Source organism: Lolium rigidum, chromosome 5 (assembly GCF_022539505.1).
Source record: "Lolium rigidum isolate FL_2022 chromosome 5, APGP_CSIRO_Lrig_0.1, whole genome shotgun sequence".
NCBI lineage: Eukaryota > Viridiplantae > Streptophyta > Magnoliopsida > Poales > Poaceae > Lolium > Lolium rigidum.
The window spans coordinates 48993240-49013613 of record NC_061512.1 but is presented as its reverse complement, the minus strand read 5'-3'; the positions used below and the strand labels follow the sequence as shown (position 1 = coordinate 49013613).

Sequence of the window (20374 nt, the reverse complement as noted above, 5' to 3'; positions counted from 1 at the left end):
CGATCATGTCCGCATAGTTCACGAACCGTAGGGTGACGCGCTTAAGGTTCGATGTCGCATAAGTAGATTCGGAATATGAGATGGAGACCAAAGTTTGTTCGGAGTCTCGGATGTGATCCAGGACATCACGAGGAGGTCCGGAATGGTCCGGAGAATAAGATGCATATAAGGGAAGTTGATTTCTAGGTTTCGGAAAAGTTCGGGATTTTACCGGTGAAAGACCGAGAAGGTTCTAGAAGGTTCCGGGGGTCCCACTAGTGGGCCCATGATACGTCTCAAACGTATCTATAATTTCTTATGTTCCATGCTACTTTTACGATGATACTCACATGTTTTATACACACTTTATGTCATTATTATGCATTTTCCGGCACTAACCTATTGACGAGATGCCGAAGAGCCGATTCTGTCGTTTTACGCTGTTTTTGGTTTCAGAAATCCTACAAAGGAAATATTCTCAGAATTGGACGAAATCAACGCCCAGGGTCTTATTTTTCCACGGAGCTTCCAGAGGACCGAAGGGGATACGAAGTGGGGTGATGAGGCGCCGACACCACAGGGCCGCGCGGCCTGGGTGGGGCCCGCGCCGTCCTATGGTGTGGGGCCCCCGCGCCGCCTCCAACCCTACCCTTCCGCCTACTTATAGCCTTCGTCGCGAAAACCCCTATACCGAGAGCCACGATACGGAAAACCTTCCAGAGACGCCGCCGCCGCCAATCCCATCTCGGGGGATTCAGGAGATCGCCTCCGGCACCCTGCCGGAGAGGAAAATCATCTCCCGGAGGACTCTTCATCACCATGATGGCCTCCGGATTGATGTGTGAGTAGTTCACCCCTGGACTATGGGTCCATAGCAGTAGCTAGATGGTTGTCTTCTCATCATTGTGCTATCATGTTAGATCTTGTGAGCTGCCTATCATGATCAACATCATCTATTTGTAATGCTACATGTTGTGTTTGTTGGGATCCGATGAATATGGAATACTATGTCAAGTTGATTATCAATCTATCATATATGTGTTGTTTATGTTCTTGCATGCTCTCCGTTGCTAGTAGAGGCTCGACCAAGTTGATACTTGTAACTCCAAGAGGGAGTATTTATGCTCGATAGTGGGTTCATGCCTCCATTGAATCTGGGACGAAGGATGAAAGTTCTAAGGTTGTGGATGTGTCGTTGCCACTAGGGATAAAACATCAATGCTTTGTCTAAGGATATTTGTGTTGATTACATTACGCACCATACTTAATGCAATTGTCTCGTTGTTTGCAACTTAATATCGGAAGGGGTGCGGATGCTAACCCGAAGGTGGACTTTTTAGGCATAGATGCATGCTGGATAGCGGTCTATGTACTTTGTCGTAATGCCCTGATTAAATCTCATAGTAGTCATCGTGATATGTATGTGCATTGATATGCCCTCTCTATTTGTCAATTGCCCAACTGTAATTTGTTCACCCAACATGCTATTTCTTATCGGAGAGACACTGATACGTCTCCAACGTACCTATAATTTCTGATGTTCCATGCTTGTTTTATGACAATACTTACATGTTTTGCTCGCACTTTATAATATTTTTATGCATTTTCCGGAACTAACCTATTAACAAGATGCCGAAGTGCCAGTTCCTATTTTCTGTTGTTTTTGGCTCCAGAAAGGTTGTTCGGGCAATATTCTCGGAATCGGACGAAATCAACGCCCAGAACCTTATTTCTCCCGAAACCTTCCAGAAAGTCAGAGAGGGACCAGAGGGGTGGCCTGGGGGCCCCACACGTGGTGGCGGCGCGGCCCAAGGGGGGGCGCCCCCCTAGTGTGAGGAGGCCCTGTGGCCCCTCCGACTCCGACTCTTCGCCTATTTAAGCCCTGGTGACCTAAAACATCGGGACCAATTAACGAAACTCCAGAAAGACTCCAGGGGTGCCGCCGCCATCGCGAAACTCCAATTTGGGGGACAGAATCTCTGTTCCGGCACCCTGCCGGGACGGGGAAGTGCCCCCGGAAGCCATCTCCATCGACGCCACCGCCTCCATCATGCTCCGTGAGTAGTTCCCCCATGGACTACGGGTTCTAGCTGTAGCTAGTTGGTACTCTCTCCCCCATGTACTTCAGTACAATGATCTCATGAGCTGCCTTACATAATTGAGATTCATCTGATGTAATCGGTGTTGTGTTTGTTGGGATCCGATGGATGATACATTATGATTAGTCTATCTATAAAGTTTGTGAAGTTATTGTTGCTGCAATCTTGTTATGCTTAATGCTTGTCACTAGGGCCCGAGTGGCATGATCTTAGATTTAAGCTCTATACTTATTGCTTAGATTGTATCTACAAGTTGTTTGCACATGTCTATGTCCGGAACCCGAGGCCCCGGAGTGACGAAGAATTGGGATAACCGGAGGGGAAGGCTTAGATATGAGGATCACATGTTTTCACGGAGTGTTAATGCTTTGCTCCGGTGCTCTATTAAAAGGAGTACCTTAATTTCCAGTAGATTCCCTAGAGGCCCGGCTGCCACCGGCTGGTAGGACAAATGATGTTATGCAAGTTTCTCATTGCGAGCACGTATGACTATATATGGAAAACATGCCTACATGATTAATAATCTTGATGTTCTCGTCTTAATGCTATTTCAATCCTATCAATTGCCCAACTGTAATTTGTTCACCCAACACTTGTTATTGGAGAGTTACCACTAGTGTAGATAGTCGGGAACCCCGGTCCATCTCTCATCATCATATACTCGGTCCTACATGTCATTGGAAGTAGTATCAACTATTTTCTGGTGCCATTGCTCTCATATTACTGCTACTGCTGCTGTGTTACTGTTACTACTGCTCTCATATTACTGCTGCTTTCACATCACCCCTGTTACTAGTGCTTTTCCAGTGCAGCTGAATTGACAACTCAGTTGTTAAGGCTTATAAGTATTCTTTACCTCCCCTTGTGTCGAATCAATAAATTTGGGTTTTACTTCCCTCGAAGACTGTTGCGGTCCCCTATACTTGTGGGTTATCAGACACCACTAGTGAACTGTGGACCCCGGTCCATTCTTTTACATCTGAAATACAATCTACTGCAATACTTGTTCTTTACTGTTCTTCGCAAACAAACATCATCTTCCACACTATACATTTAATCCTTTGTTTACAGCAAGCCGGTGAGATTGACAACCTCACTGTTAAGTTGGGGCAAAGTATTGTGATTGTGTTGTGCAGATTCCACGTTGGCGCCGGAATCCCTGGTGTTGCGCCGCACTACACTCCGTCACCAACAACCTTCACGTGTTCCTTGACTCCTACTGGTTCGATAACCTTGGTTTCTTACTGAGGGAAAACTTGCTGCTTGTACGCATCACACCTTCCTCTTGGGGTTCCCAACGGACGTGTGTCAACTACACGCCTGACAAGATATTTTCTACGGCGCCGTTGTCGAGGAGATCAAGACACGCTGCAAGGGGAGTCTCTCACTTCCAATCTCTTTACTTTGTTTTTGTCTTGCTTTACTTTATTTTATTTACTGCTTTGTTTGTTCTTTATATCAAAAACACACAAAAATTAGTTGCTTTACTTTATTTCATTTATCTTGTTTGCGTTCTTCATATCAAAAACACAAAAAAATTAGTTACTTGCATTTACTTTATTTACCTTTTGTTTATTTCATCATGTTTCCTCCTAAGTTCACTCTGAAAGACATACCGGTAGGGCGAGGGTCTATCATTGGAAGAGATAATATAGAAGCATTTTTCACCCATGTTAGTATGGATGAAGATTTTGAAGATACACCCTTGGTAAAAGTTGCTCCTACTTATGAAAGTGCTACTGCCTGTTTAATACACATGTTGGAAACTAGATTTGTTAATCTTAATCCTATAATCCAACATATGTTTCTTACACTCTCTAATATGGAAAGGGGAGAAAAGAGAGATTTTGTTTTAGATGTCCTTCTTAGAGAATTTGGTGATATAGCTAAAGAAGCTAGAAAAGTTTTTATTAAGCATAAGAGGCTTGGTATTTTCACCGATTTTGCAAGAACACTTGAAAAGATGGACATGGATAGAATAAAGTACACTAATAATGTTAATGATGGTGGGGAGATTAAAGTACCGATACCTAGTAAGCTCCTAGGAATGCATGAAGCTCTAGAAAATAACTATGCTTGGCTTGTTCCTGAAAATTTGTTTGATGAGGATAGTAAGCCTAGGAGCAACAAAAAAGGAGTTACTTACATAGATAAGATACAATGCATAGTTGATAAAACTCCAAACCCCTCTGTTGATGCTTCATCTCTTGATAATACTTGATTCACACTTTCTGCGCCTAGCTGAAAGGCGTTAAAGAAAAGCGCTTATGGGAGACAACCCATTATTTTACTACAGCATTTTTGTTTTATATTTGAGTCTTGGAAGTTGTTACTACTGTAGCAACCTCTCCTTATCTTTATTTTATTGCATTGTTTTGCCAAGTAAAGTCTTTGATAGTAGGGTTGATACTAGATTTGGATTACTGCGCAGAAACAGATTTCTTACTGTCACGAAATTGAGCAGCCCTGTCTGTAGGTAACACAGAAAAATCTGCCAATTTACGTGCGTGATCCTCAGATATGTACGCAACTTTCATTCAATCTGAGCTTTTTCATCTGAGCAAGTTAAGTGCCCCAGAAAAATTCGTCTTTACGGACTGTTCTGTTTTGACAGATTCTGCCTTTTATTTCGCATTGCCTGTTTTGCTATGTTTGATGGATTTCTTTGTTCCATTAACTTTCAGTAGCTTTGTGAAATGTCCAGAAGTGTTAAGAATGATTATGTCACCTCTGAATATATGAATTTTCAATTATGCACTAAACCTCTAATGAGTTTGTTTTGAGTTTGGTGTGGAGGAAGTTTTCAAGGGTCAAGAGAGGAGGATGATACAATATGATCAAGAAGAGTGAAAAGTCTAAGCTTGGGGATGCCCCCGTGGTTCATCCCTGTATATTTCAAGAAGACTCAAGCATCTAAGCTTGGGGATGCCCAAGGCATCCCTTCTTCATCGACAACTTATCAGGTCACCTCTAGTGAAACTATATTTTTATTCCGTCACATCTTATGTGCTTTACTTGGAGCGTCTGTTTGTTTTTTGTTTTGTTTTTGTTTGAATAAACTCGGATCCTAGCATTCTTTGTGTGGGAGAAATACACGCTCCGTTGTTGCATATGAACACATGTGTTCTTAGCATTACTTTTAATGTTCATGGCGAAGGTTGAAACTGCTTCGTTCATTGTTATATGGTTGGAAACAGAAAATGCTTCATGTGGTAATTGGTATAATGTCTTGAATAATTTGATACTTGGCAATTGTTGTACTCATATAGATCATGTTTAAGCTCTTGCATCTTGTACTTTGCACCTATTAATGAAGAACTACATAGAGCTTGTTAAAATTTGGTTTGCATGATTGGTCTCTCTAGAGTCTAGATATTTTCTGGTTAAGGTGTTTGAACAACAAGGGAGATGATGCGTGCAGTTAACACACGTCCGTTGGGAACCCCAAGAGGAAGGTGTGATGCGTACAGTAGCAAGTTTTCCCTCAGAAAGAAACCAAGGTTTATCGAACCAGTAGGAGCCAAGAAGCACGTTGAAGGTTGATGGCGGCGGGATGTAGTGCGGCGCAACACCAGGGATTCCGGCGCCAATGTGGAACTCGCACAACACAACCAAAGTACTTTGCCCCAACAAAACAGTGAGGTTGTCAATCTCACCGACTTGCTTGTAACAAAGGATTAGATGTATAGTGTGGATGATGATTGTTTGCAGAAAACGATAGAACAAGTATTGCGAGTAGATTGTATTTAATGAAAAAGAATGGACCGGGGTCCACGAGTTCACTAGAGGTGTCTCTCCCATAAGATAAATAGCATGTTGGGTGAACAAATTACGGTCGGGCAATTGACAAATAGAGAGAGCATGACAATGCACATACATGATATGATAAGTATAGTGAGATTTAATTGGGCATTACGACAAAGTACATAGACCGCTATCCGGCATGCATCTATGCCTAAAAAGTCCACCTTCGAGGTTATCATCCGAACCCCTTCCATTATTAAGTTGCAAACAACGAGACAATTGCATTAAGTATGGTGCGTAATGTAATCAATAACTACATCCTCGGACATAGCATCAATGTTTTATCCCTAGTGGCAACGAGCACATCCACAACCTTAGAACTTTCACGTCACTCGTCCCAGATTTAATGGAGGCATGAACCCACTATCGAGCATAAATACTCCCTCTTGGAGTTAAGAGTAAAAACTTGGCCAGAGCCTCTACTAATAACGGAGAGCATGCAAGATCATAAACAACACATAGGTAATAGATTGATAATCAACATAACATAGTATTCTCTATCCATCGGATCCCGACAAACACAACATATAGCATTACGGATAGATGATCTTGATCATGTTAGGCAGCTCACAAGATCCAACAATGAAGCACATAAGGAGAAGACGACCATCTAGCTACCGCTATGGACCCATAGTCCAGGGGTGAACTACTCACTCATCACTCCGGAGGCGATCATGGCGGTGAAGAGTCCTCCGGGAGATGATTCCCCTCTCCGACGGGGTGCCGGAGGCGATCTCCCGAATCCCCCGAGATGGGATTGGCGGCGGCGGCGTCTCGGTAAGGTTTTCCGTATCGTGGCTCTCGGTACTGGGGGTTTCGCGACGGAGGCTTTAAGTAGGCGGAAGGGCAGGTCAAAGGGCGTCACGGGGGACCCACACGGTAGGGCCGCGCGGCCGGGGCCCGAGCCGCGCCGCCCTGGCGTGTCGTCGCCCCGTGGCCCCACTTCGTCTTCTCTTCGGTCTTCTGGAAGCTTCGTGGCAAAATAGGACCCTTGGCGTTGATTTCGTCCAATTCCGAGAATATTTCCTTTGTAGGATTTCTGAAACCAAAAACAGTAGAAAACAGCAAGTGGCTCTTCGGCATCTCGTTAATAGGTTAGTGCCGGAAAATGCATAAATATGACATAAAGTATGCATAAAATATGTAGATATCATCAATAATGTGGCATGGAACATAAGAAATTATCGATACGTCGGAGACGTATCAGGAGACAGCGTAGAGTCTTATAATGATTGCAATATGTTCTTATGTAAGTTTTGCTGTACCGGTTTATACTTGAGTTTGCTTCAAACAACCTTGCTAGCCTAAGCCTTGTACTGAGAGGGAATACTTCTCGTGCATCCAAAACCTTGAGCCAAAAACTATGCCATTTGTGTCCACCATACCTACCTACTACATGGTATTTTTCTGCCATTCTAAAGTACATTACTTGAGTGCTACCTTTAAAATTCTATTCCTTGTCTTTGCAATATATAGCTCATGGGAAAATAGCCTTAAAAACTATTGTGGTAAAGAATATGTAGCTTATGTATCTTATTTCTTATAAGTTGCTTGTTGAGCGATAACCATGTTTACGGGGACGCCATCAACTTTTACACCTTTGTTGAATATCATGTGAGTTGCTATGCATGTTCGTCTTGTCCGAAGTAAGGGTGATTTTCATGATCAAATGGTTTGAGTATGCATATTGTTAGAGAAGAACATTGGGCCGCTAACTAAAACCATGAACCATGGTGGAAGTTTCGGTTTGGACACCAATCCTCAATCTCTTATGAGAATATTATCTGTTGTTGAATGCTTATGCATTAAAGAGGAGTCCATTATCCGTTTTCTATGTTGTCCCGGTATGGATGTCTAAGTTGAGAATAATCAAAAGCGAGAAATCCAATGCGAACTTTCTCCTTAGACCTTTGTACGAGGCGGCATAGAGGTACCCCTTTGTGACACTTGGTTGAAACATATGTTATGCAATGATAATCTGTGTTAATCCAAGCTAATTAGGACAAGGTGCGAGCACTATTGGTATTCTATGCATGAGGCTTGCAACTTATAAGATGTATTATGCATAACACATATGAATTATTACTACCGTTGACAAAATTGTTTATATGTTTTCAAAATAAAAAGCTCTAGCACAAAAATAGTAATCCATGCTTTCCCTCTGCGAAGTGCCATTCTTTTACTTTATGTTGAGTCAGTTTACCTACTTCTTTCTATCTTAGAAGCAAACACTTGTGTCAACTGTGTGCATTGATTCTTACACACTTGCTTATTTGCATTCATCATATTACTTTGTGTTGACAATTATCCATGAGATACATCCATGAGATAAACATGTTGAAGTTGAAAGCAACCGCTGAAACTTATATCTTCCTTTGTGTTGCTTCAAAACTCTCTACTAAGAATTTATTGCTTTATGAGTTAACTCTTATGCAAGTCTTATTGATGCTTGTCTTGAAAGTACTATTCATGAAAAGTCTTTGTTATATGATTCAGTTGTTTAATCATTGTCTTTACCATTGCTTCGAATCACTGCATTCATCTCATATGCTTTACAATAGTATTGATCAAGATTATGATAGCATGTCACTTCAGAAATTATCATTGTTATCGTTTACCTACTCGAGGGCGAGTAGGAACTAAGCTTGGGGATGCTTGATATGCCTCAAACGTATCTATAATTTCTTATGTTCCATGCTATTTTTATGATGATACTCACATGTTTTATACACACTTTATGTCATTATTATGCATTTTCCGGCACTAACCTATTGACGAGATGCCGAAGAGCCGATTCTTTGTTTTCTGCTGTTTTTGGTTTCAGAAATCCTACAAAGGAAATATTCTCGAAATTGGACGAAATCAACGCCCAGGGTCTTATTTTTCCACGCAGCTTCCAGAAGACCGAAGGGGATACGAATGGGGCGACGAGGCGCCGACACCACAGGGCCACGCGGCCTGGGTGGGGCCCGCGCCGCCCTATGGTGTGGGGCCCCCGCGCCGCCTCCAACCCTACCCTTCCGCCTACTTATAGCCTTCGTCGCGAAAACCCCTGTACCGAGAGCCACGATACGGAAAACCTTCCAGAGACGCCGCCGCCGCCAATCCCATCTCGGGGGATTCGGGAGATCGCCTCCGGCACCCTGCCGGAGAGGGGAATCATCTCCCGGAGGACTCTTCATCACCATGATCGCCTCCGGATTGATGTGTGAGTAGTTCACCCCTGGACTATGGGTCCATAGCAGTAGCTAGATGGTTGTCGTCTCCTCATTGTGCTATCATGTTAGATCTTGTGAGCTGCCTATCATGATCAAGATCATCTATTTGTAATGCTACATGTTGTGTTTGTTGGGATCCGATGAATATGGAATACTATGTCAAGTTGATTATCAATCTATCATATATGTTTTGTTTATGTTCTTGCATGCTCTCCGTTGCTAGTAGAGGCTCTGGCCAAGTTGATACTTGTAACTCCAAGAGGGAGTATTTATGCTCGATAGTGGGTTCATGCCTCCATTGAATGCAGGGACGGTGACGGAAAGTTCTAAGGTTGTGGATGTCTTGTTGCCACTAGGGATAAAACATCAATGCTTTGTCTAAGGATATTTGTGTTGATTACATTACGCACCATACTTAATGCAATTGTCTGTTGTTTGCAACTTAATACTTGGAAGGGGTGCGGACGCTAACTCTGAAGGTGGACTTTTTAGGCATAGATGCATGCTGGATAGCAGTCTATGTACTTTGTCGTAATGCCCTGATTAAATCTCATAGTAGTCATCGTGATATGTATGTGCATTGTTATGCCCTCTCTATTTGTCAATTGCCCAACTGTAATTTGTTCACCCAACATGCTATTTTTTATCGGAGAGACACCACTAGTGAACTGTGGACCCCGGTCCATTCTTTTACATCTGAAATACAATCTACTGCAATACTTGTTCTTTACTGTTCTTCGCAAACAAACAACATCTTCCACACTATACATTTAATCCTTTGTTTACAACAAGCCGGTGAGATTGACAACCTCACTGTTAAGTTGGGGCAAAGTATTGTGATTGTGTTGTGCAGGTTCCACGTTGGCGCCGAAATCCCTGGTGTTGCGCCGCACTACACTCCGTCACCAACAACCTTCACGTGTTCCTTGACTCCTACTGGTTCGATAACCTTGGTTTCTTACCGAGGGAAAACTTGCTGCTGTACGCATCACACCTTCCTCTTGGGGTTCCCAACAGACGTGTGTCAACTACACGCCAGCAAGGGGGCGCACCACCCCTTCAAGACCTAGCTCTCGCCGCCCCCTCTCTCCTCCATAGTGCTACTCCGGCTTGGCGAAGCCCTGCAGCTTTTCTCTTCCACCACCACCACCACGCCGTCGTGCTGCTGGGATTCCGAGGGGATCTACCACGCCTCCGCTGCCCGCTGGAACGGGGAGAGGACGGGCTTCATCGACACCATACGCACGACCGAGTACGGAGGTGCTGCCCGATTGTGGCACCGTCAAGATCTTCTACGCGCTTTTGAAAGCGGCAAGTGATCGACTACAGCAACAACGAGATCTAATCTCATAGGCTTTGGAAATCTTCGAGGGTTAGTCTCATGATCTTCTCGTTGCTACCATCTTCTAGATTGGATCTTGGCTTGTTATTCGTTCTTGCGGTAGGAAAATTTTTGTTTTCTATGCTACGAATCCCATCACAAACCACTTATAAAGCATGTCTGGCACTAATCAATCCCTATTTGACACTGCAGACGTATGTTAGAACCCAGACGCTCACGAGCAACCTGGGCATTGGCCTTTTTCCAGGTGGACAGGGACGTGGGAGGAAGGCGGTGAATAGGGCAACTTTTCCAGGTGGACAGAGACGTCTCGAATTTAGTGCTTCCTTTATTTAAAAAAAGTTTCGTAAGTTTTTTTTGAAACGCCTGCCTCCTAGAGAAGAGCCCAGCGGCAGGTCCCTGACCTAGCCGCCGCCCCTCCCTGACCTAGCTGTCGCCCCTCCACCCTCCACCCTTCCACTCAGCCGCCGTCCCTCCCTCCACCACCGCCCCTCCCATCCCCTCTCCTCCATTCCCACCTTCGCCCCGGGTCGCCTCGCGCGAGGCGGCTCTGGGCGACGACCTGAACCCAAGAAGAGGCGGCTCATCTTCTTCCTCATGGCCGCTGCCGCTGTCGGGGTCGGCGGTGGTGGCCGCGTCCGTTTGCCAAAGGCAGGGCGGTGGTGGCGCATCCATGGAATCCCCTTCGCGCGGAGGCGGGGTCTTCCAGGGGCAGCGACGGTGGACGGCGGGTCTGGTGGTAGTGGCCTTCGGCTACTTCACCTAGATCATGGCAGGAGACACGGTGGTGTGGCCAGTGGCGGAGCCAAGGCCCGGCCAGCCTGGGCAGCTGCCCGGGCTACCCTGGTGCAAGTCCTTGTAGTTACAGTAGAAAACTAGGTTTAGGTAGTGATTTGCTTGGGAAAAAACTACTATGCTTTGGATGCACCAACATCTTGCCCATGCCCCAATCCTGAGCTAGCTCCGCCGCTGGGTGTGGCGGAACTCGGCGGGGAAAGGGCGGTGGCGGGATCGCTGCTGACCACCATCGGCCGGGTTGGAGGAGGGAGATGGACCGTGGTTCCCAGCCATGGCGACGGCGTGGGGGGCGGCCGTTCCGGCTTTCACGGTGGTGGCCCTAGGGTTCTTCTTTCGCGAACATGAAGATATTCTGGATGCCGATCTTTCTTCATCTAGCCGGAGTGATTAGTTCCGCAGGGCTCTGGCAACAAATGGAACAGTGCATATTTTGCCTGGAGTGCACAGGATCGGGTGGTATTCGGTTGCGCGCACCCATGCTTTTATTCCGACCGTTTGGTTCCGGAGGGAGCGGCGCGAAGCTCTGTTCTGTGTTGACATCAAGAGACTTTTGATCCATGGTGAAGTCAGAATCAGAGAAGATTGGGGGATTAGCTAAAGAAGGTTCAAGTCTCCGCGATGTTGAGGAACTTGCTTGGTGTTCCGGGATTCGCAGCTGTGGTATGAAAGTGGGGCGGTAGCACGGGTGAAGTTCAGAGTCCTACCTTTCAGGGTGAAAACCCAAGGTCTAGCCTTAACTGGTTGTGCCTGGCAATGACCTTGTTGTAGGCATTGTTTTGAGAGCGGGGACTATCTTCAGGGTGAAAACCTAAGATCTTTGATCGGGCGACGATGGCGCTGGTGCACTATTCCTTCTTGGAGGCGTCGCTTTTGAAGAGTCTGTATTTCAGGTGTTGTCTAGGGGGTGGACGTATTACTGTTGCTAGGCCTGGGATACTATAGCGTACTTTTCTTTATTAGTTTTCTTTTATCTTTTTTGGCTTTGTGCATCCGTACTGCCATTAGGGTGTTGCGTTGTTGCAGGGGCTAGGTCTAATTGATATCTCTTGATATTAATATATTTTGTTTATCGAAAAAGATGAATCTACATCTAAAATATCTCTATATACCTTTGTATGTACTCCCTCCATCTAAAAATAGGTGTCTCAACTTTTTCTAGATACAAATGTATATATAAGTAAAGTACGTCTAGATACATCCGTATCTAGGGATGTAAATGGTACGGATAATTTCCACTTCGAATCCGCATCTGTATCCGTTTTTGAGGATATGGTATGCATTTTTAGAAATCCGCCGGATATGGATACGGATGCGGATAGTGATCAAGAGGATATCCGGCGGATACGGTAGAGAATATGGTATTGATACTATCCGACGAATATGGATTATCCGCCATTTTTTGCGGATTATCCGAGGTCCACAAAGAGGATAATCCGAGAAAATTAACCCAACCCTAAATATTTAGACAATATAGTTAGTTCATCACCTAAAATATGTATGCTATTATGACGCAATTTGCTTTGTTGTAGTGTGTACATTTAACTATTGTCTATAATTACAAACGTATTTACATAAAAAACATACTTTTATTTTTTATGTGTATATTTTCTTAATAATCCGCTTCCGATCCGAGTCCGGTCCAAATCCGCTCCATATCCGTAATCCGATATAATCCGCATCCGAATCCGCATCCGACCATTATCCGCTCCGATCCGAATCCGTTACAAAAATATGGTAAAGGATATGGTAAGAGCAATATCTGATCCGATGCGATCCGTTTACATCCTAAACAAAACTAAGACATTTATTTTTAGACGAAGGTAGTAGATAAAGTTGCAAAGCGTTTTTTAGAAAAGTACTCCCTTCGCTTCTAAAAAAGCTTCGCTATTTTTTCTAGATAGGGATGAATTTAAAGCTAAAACATGTTTATATAACTTTGTATCTAGACAAAATTTAAAAGCTTTTTTAGAGACGAAAGGGGTGCAAGGGATGGAAGAGAGTAGAAGGTAGATTATTTCACGGCCGAGCCAGTAGGTCATGGGAACAAGCTAGCCTTGACGCGAAAACGGCCCGAATTACAAGGTGTTGCGAGGACGTCCCAAAGCAGACCAGCCCACTATCCTGAAGAAAAAAAAAATCTGTTGTGTGTTTTGTGAGCAACTGATAGCAATAGGCCCAATATGGGCGTCCAATGTGACCCAGTACAGGTACTCAAACCTCAACCATCTACCTCCCTAGATTCTTCACTCGCAACTAACTCTTCAAAGCCAGACGGGCAAATAAGTTCAGAAACAAAAAGGCAAATACTAAACTGAAGCTATAACAGTCTTTTCAGGAGATTACTGCATAAACGCACACACCTGTATGTGTGAATGTTTTGCTAACAGCCTACCGCAGGCTTGCTGGCAGCCTACATGTGACAAGACTTATCTGCTCAGCCTAGGCAGCTAAGGTCAAAGGGGAAAACCAAAATGTCTTGACTCATCTAGCTGTTCGACTTTTGCGCCTGGTACTACGGGTTAGTCACAGAGAACGTCACCACCACGAAGAGAGAATTTTGTTCCTGTACTGTTCCCTTGGTTTCAGTTCTACTATTCGTTTGCTGTTACGGATGACAGCAGGTTCTCCCCTGAGAAGTGGCCCTTGGGTGAGAATATTGTGCTCTGGACGCTATTCATAGTCAATGCACACCTGACCACGCTTTTCTCTGATACCGGTAGCAACGAAAAAGGACCACACGAATTCAGGTATTCATTCTGTTCATCGTCCCCCATCCAAAACCATCACATGCTTAGGAACAAATTTCCCACCAGGAACCAGCATCAAAGCATCTTCTTTCTTTTCTTTCTTCAGGGACACACAAAACCTTTGCATATCATTCCGCGAATAACAAGTAGTTTTAAGGAAAACATAACAAAAACCAACACCAAAAGGTACCAGGACCAGAATTTATCACGGCGGCATACAGACAACAACAAAGAGGATTGGATGATCAATATTCACTGTCCAGATTGTAACAGTTTCATGTACAGATCAAGAAATAAAATTACATTGCTTTTTCTGCTTCTAGTCTTCTTTCTATTCCACTCTATGCTTTAGTTCGCCACAAAAATTACACAAAAAAATAAGGAATGATTGCATAGCTGTTCAGCGGCACCGTCAGTTCACTTCTCTGTTTTCCCTCCTCCAGGATGAAGTCAGAGCACTACAACAAATTTATCAGAGGATTGGGTCCATCCGTTTCAACGAGCGTATGTCACTGTACAGTGAGATCTCCGGTCTCTGTTCTGGGACCCATTCTATAGGTTTGAGAGGTTAAAGGCTGTGTAAAAGGGCAAAATTTTGGCTACAGGTGTCATGACAGCCTCTTGCGTATCGCTACAATGATCTTGTTGGAGATCTCTGTGCCCCGCAGAATGAGATACAGTACAAAAGCAGCGTAGGCAAGTACTGCCAAGCAGAGGACTGATCCATACAATGGGCCTCGTATTTCAGATGAGAAGAAATCCAACAATAGATAGCCATTGATCGTGATCAGCAGTGCAGCCACTGTCCAGGTTACAGCCTGCATAGAAATGACATAACTCGGTAAGAACAGTGTCATGTATGTAAGAATACTAAATTAAAACAACAATCCCTGCAACAACACTACTCACTTGGTTGGCATTTTACCGCAAGATATGACTATGCCATAAGAGAAAAGGTCAATAATTATGGACAGAAAAAGGATGAAGACTTACTTGCATCTTATGGCCTATTTTAAAGACGCCCATGACTTGCTCCTTCGACACCAAGGTTATCAGTGGAATCAATGCAAAAGGGATCTGAATGGACTGAAGCACATTGAGCCACTCGTTTAGAACATCCAGTGCATCAGACGAATCAAAGAACAGAGCGACGACTATAGTTGGCACGATTGCAAAGCTTCTGGTTATCAGCGCCCTCAGCCATTTCTTTAACTTCAGATTCAGAAACCCACCCATTATAAACTGTCCAGCATAAGTTCCTGTTATTGTGCTGCTCTGCCCAGCCGCTAATAGCCCAATCCCCCAAATGTAGAGGATAGGTAAAAACCCTCCACCAAACTTCTCCTGTAGGTACTGCCCGGCATTTTCAAGACCAATACTGCCAGCTTCTTTAGTGCCATAGAATCCTTTAGCGAAAACAGTTGTGACAAAAAGATTTATCATGAAGGATATAGCCAATGCCACCGTTGACTCTATTGAGTAGTATCTCAATGCTTCACGAACTTGGTATTCCTTCTTTGGATCTATTTTTCTAGACTGCACAAGCGCTGAATGTAGGAAGACGTTGTGTGGCATAATAACACAGCCAACAACACCGACCGCTTGTCTTATTGTCTTAGAGCTCAGTTTGGGAACCAAAATACCTGTTGATACAATTACGTATGATCAATGGGTAAAGAGTATGAGGAAAATTTTAAGCATAAACAATTGATGAGTGGGATCCTTACCAACTAGCAGGTCCTTTCCATTGGGCTTGGTATCAGTGAACATCCATGCAAAGGAAACTGCCATTGTTGCAATCAAAACGGCAAACACGGCCTCCAATTTCCTCACCCCGTAATTTTCGAGAGAAAGAAAAATGAAGCTGAAAAAAGAACACGGGGTTAGTGTATAATTCAAATAACGGTAGCTACATCGCTTTCAGGTCTTTGACTATTAACAAACATACTAGTGGCACTCAACTAAGGATGTAAAGTAAAAGGAGGCAAAACACAAGGTATAAGCTCAATCAAGACAATATAGGTTCTTTTAATATTATACACAAAAGAGTTCTTGATTAGTCAACTGTGAGTTTATGATGATTTAGAGAAAATTGCAAGGATCATCCAGAAAACTATGGAACAAGACAGAAGAAAAACTAATATTGAAGCATCTCTAGCTTTTGTCGAAAGCAGCAAAGTAGCATCAATACCTGGATTTCAAGAAGTGTTTAACAACCATACAGTGGATTCAAGGTTGCCAAACATCTAATTCTTCTAAAATTAAATATAGTACACAGACGTCAGCAGCATAATACAACATTTAAAAGCCAGCACAAACCTTTGCTTTACATTTAAACAAAAAAAAAAATCATAAAGGACACTCCTGGCAGGAGTCCGCAATACCAGAAAAAGGTACAACCACAATTTGGAGAACAAAATCAAACATGAAAATCTCAAGTTGGCAGGAAACGTAGCATAGACAAGTTAATCATTATTCAGGAAATCTGAATTGTTGATCGTACAAGTTCAATTTGCATACATGCCTGAATGTTGAATACTAGAAACCATGCCTAATGACTGTGAGTTTAAGTTCTTAAGAGAAACCGGGGTGCCAGACTGTCAGTGATTCATTGTTTTGTTTCATTTTTATTAATATTTCTAAAACAACTTGGCAACGAAAACCAAAGGCCAGAAAATGACACGAAAAAAATCCTATCTTTTTCATCTTGCCGGATAAGAAAATTCCAAATTCTGTAGCAGCTAATTTAGAAAAATAATTAAAAATTCAAGCTTCTAAAGTGAAAACTTGGTGAATCAAAACGATGGCTATTCAGATCTTTGTTGGAGGACAAAACTTTGTGAATTCCTGTTTCAAGGCAGGTAAATATCTGCAACCCTCATATCTCATAGAGCATCATGAACTAAAAGAAGATCAAATGTACATCATCAACTGTCACTTCACGGATAGTACAATCTCAACAAAAAAGATCAAGCATTCCTATAACTGAAATTAAAGCAAGCATACATCATGGTACACCCTCAAATCTGCGCCAAAGCAACTCCTAACCATACCCAAGTCGGTAAACTAATCCGAGACTACGATAAACTTGAACAGTAAGTCCATAACTAACTGAGATCTAACACCAAAACCTCACCCAAATGTCACTAGCAAACAACTAGGACTAAAATCTGAAACCTTTCCATGTTCTGGTCCTTTTGGAAAATCTCTACTGCTGATTAAAATCTCTACTTTAACAGTAAGTCCATAACTAACTGAGATCTAACACCAAAACCTCACCCAAATGTCACTAACAACAACTATGGCAAAAATCTGAAACCTTTCCCTTTTCTGATCTCTACTGCTGATTATTTAGACAAAAGAAAGTAACTTAATTTAGAAAATCAAAGTAAACTGTCACTTCACTGATAGTACAGTCTGAACAAAAGAGATCAGACATTCCTATAACTGAAAGTTAAAGCAAAGCACACATCATGGTTTACAATCAAATCTACACCAAACCAGCACCTATCCGTGACAGTCTAAGCTGATGTGACACTAAGATAAAAGTTAACAGTAAGTTCATAACTAACTGAGATCTAACATCAAAACCTCACCCAAATGTCACTAGCAAACAACTAGGACTAAAATCTGAAACCTTTCCCTGTTCTGATCCTTTTGGAAAATCTCTACTGCTGACTAAAATCTCTAATTTAACAGTAAGTCCGTAACTAGCTGAGATCTAACACCAAAACCTCACCCAAATGTCACTAACAACAACTAGGACAAAAATCTGAAACCTTTCCCTTTTCTGATCTCTACTGCTGATTATTTAGACAAAAGAAAGTAACTTAATTTGGAATTATCTTGTGATCCAGCACCTCCCAATCAATCAAAATACACAAATTGCAAATTAAATACTTCAACAACCAATCAGCAAAGTTCCAAACTAACCAATCCAAGGCGGTGATGACGACGCCGGCCCAGAGCGGCAGGTACCCCCTGCTGAGGATCTTGATGGCGATCGCGCTGCCTATGACCTCCTGGATGTCAGCGCCGACCATGGCGACCTCGGCCATGAGCCATAGCGCGCGTCGCGCCCAGTCGGGGTACTCGTCGCGGCAGAGCTCGGCGAGGTGCCGGCCGGTGGCGACCCCGAGGCGCGCGGCGAGGAGCTGCACGAGGAGGCCCATGGCCGTGGCCCACATGAGCAGCCAGAGCAGCGTGTCCCCGGCGGCGGCGCCGGCCTGGAGGTCCCCCTCGAGGTTGCCCGGGTCGAGGAAGGCGATGCTCATCAGGAAGCCGGGCCCCGTGTAGAGCCAGAGCTTCCGCCACGAGAAGGGCGGGGAGCCGGACGACGAGGCGAGCTGCGCCTCCAGGTCGGCGTCGGCGTCGTCCGAGGAGAGGGACACGATGACCTTCTCGGACGCCTCGAACGCGCGCTCCTCCAGGTCCTCGTCCTCCTCGTCGTGGCCGGCCACGGGCGCCGAGGCGGGGAGGAGGGCGCGCGCCTCGTCGTCGGCCCGGGCCGCGTCGGCGTGCGCCGCGGTGCCGGCGCCGGCGTGGGCGGCCATCGAGATGCGTTTGTTTGCGAGTTACGCTCGCCGGCCGCGGGCGGTGAGGTGCGTGCGGCGATTTGGAGAGGCACGTGGTCGGCACGTGACAGGGGCTCTCCAACCGGATGCTTCCTGATGACTTTCACAGTATCGGCCTCTTTTTGGGCCGTTTTATAGTAGGTTAGTATAATCCTAGTCCGATTGCTACTGCCGTTTGCTGCTGATCATGTTACTGAGCCGTCACGTAAGTATCGCATGCCAAGGTTACATCAACATGACCTTTATAGATACAGCTATCCATCATATTATCTTGTAAATTAGTAAAGGAGTATTTTTTTAAGTAGTACCGTGCGAGTATCTAACGATAGAAACTGACGGGTGATCGATAATCCAAAAAATATTCAGTAGCCGTATTTGGGAAAATGTTTACGTTGAAAGACAACATGAGCAACCAAGTTAAAATGAAAATTGGTCTTGAAAATATCCTGATTGCTTTACGAATACAATAAATAAATAAAACTAGTACTCCTCCGATCCATACTAGTTGCATCTAAAATGGATGTATCTACAATTAAACGTGTCTAGATACATCAAGTACTATGAATCATAGAGAATAATATTTTCGAACAGAGGTAATAGAAACAAGGATATTTTTTTGAACAAAAAGGCATAAGATTTTCCTTAATTCATTGATAAAGAAGAAGTGGGAACCAAGTTTTAGAATATTCATACAACCACACCGAGGGTTACAAAGGTTTAGTCTCCCCCCAATGAAAAGACCCAAATGTTTAGCACCGGCGAGGACCCAAGTCCTAGCTTCTGCCTTGATGCGATCAAAGATGATGGTTGGCATGGTGTTCACATGCTTGAGGGTTCTTGTGTTTCGCTCATTCCAAAATTCTAGGAAACAGCATGAAGAGGGTGGCCATACCTTTCCTTCCAGGGCCGGCCCTGACCCTTGGCAGGGTTGGGCGGTTGCCAAGGGCCCAGGCCTGGGGGGGCCAAGATGGAGGCTTTTTTCTATGCTATATGGGCTGGAAAAAAATGGTCAGCGGGCCCAAAAACGAAATACGTGAAGTTACTCTGTCCGTTCGGCTCCTCCTCGCACAAATCGAATCGCCCGATCCTGGCCCCTGCACACGTATCCGCGTATCGCCCGAAGAGTCGCCGCGTCCGCGTGCGTATCGCCTCGCGCCCTCGCCTCGCCAGTCCTCGCCGGCCGATCCAGGAAGGGGCTGCGCCGGCCGATCTTCCGGTCTTCCCTCCCTGCGTTCGGCTCGCCCGGCCACCGTGCCCGTCCAGCCTTTTTGTAAGTCCTCAACTGATTCCCGGCTAATTCTTTCTTGTAATCTAGAACTATTTTTAGGTTTTTAATTTGAGGTAAATTCATTCATCACTATAGGTGTTACAATGCCACCAAAACAATTGTCTGGTGCTGCGAAAAAAAGGAAGAGAAAGCAAGATGAAAAGATTAGGGAATCGCAAAGAGGCGATTTGAATAAGTATTTTCCAGTTAAAAGTAATGTTGATGTCAACAACAATAATCAGAGGCCAATATCTGATCCGGGACAACCTGATGAGGATAATACAGATGGAGATATTGAGGTCCATGAACAATCCTCAAATAATAATAAGTAACTAACTAGCCAGTCCACAAATAAACTAGCATTACGTTTTCCAAATGTAAGTAAGTAAGTAACTATATTTTTTTGAATGTAATTGCAGATGATGATGATAATGTTAATGAGGACAATATGGAGGAAGAAAATTTGCAGCCTTCATCTAATCCTAATGGTGATGATCAAGATGATTCTCTTTTATCTATGTATGATCCACGAACATGGGATAATCT

At 44.1% G+C, this 20374-nt stretch overlaps 1 protein-coding gene across 1 annotated transcript; it reads right to left on the bottom strand.

The window, feature by feature from the left end:
- Positions 1–14203: 14203 nt before the first annotated feature.
- Positions 14204–18540, bottom strand: LOC124654453 (metal transporter Nramp6-like). Its single transcript, XM_047193448.1, has 4 exons — positions 17921–18540; positions 15715–15851; positions 14981–15630; positions 14204–14805 (listed from the first exon to the last, which is right to left on the bottom strand). The coding sequence occupies exons 1-4, from the start codon at positions 18538–18540 to the stop codon at positions 14596–14598; spliced, it is 1617 nt and encodes a 538-aa protein (XP_047049404.1). The 3' UTR covers positions 14204–14595.
- Between the last annotated feature and the right edge of the window lie 1834 nt (positions 18541–20374).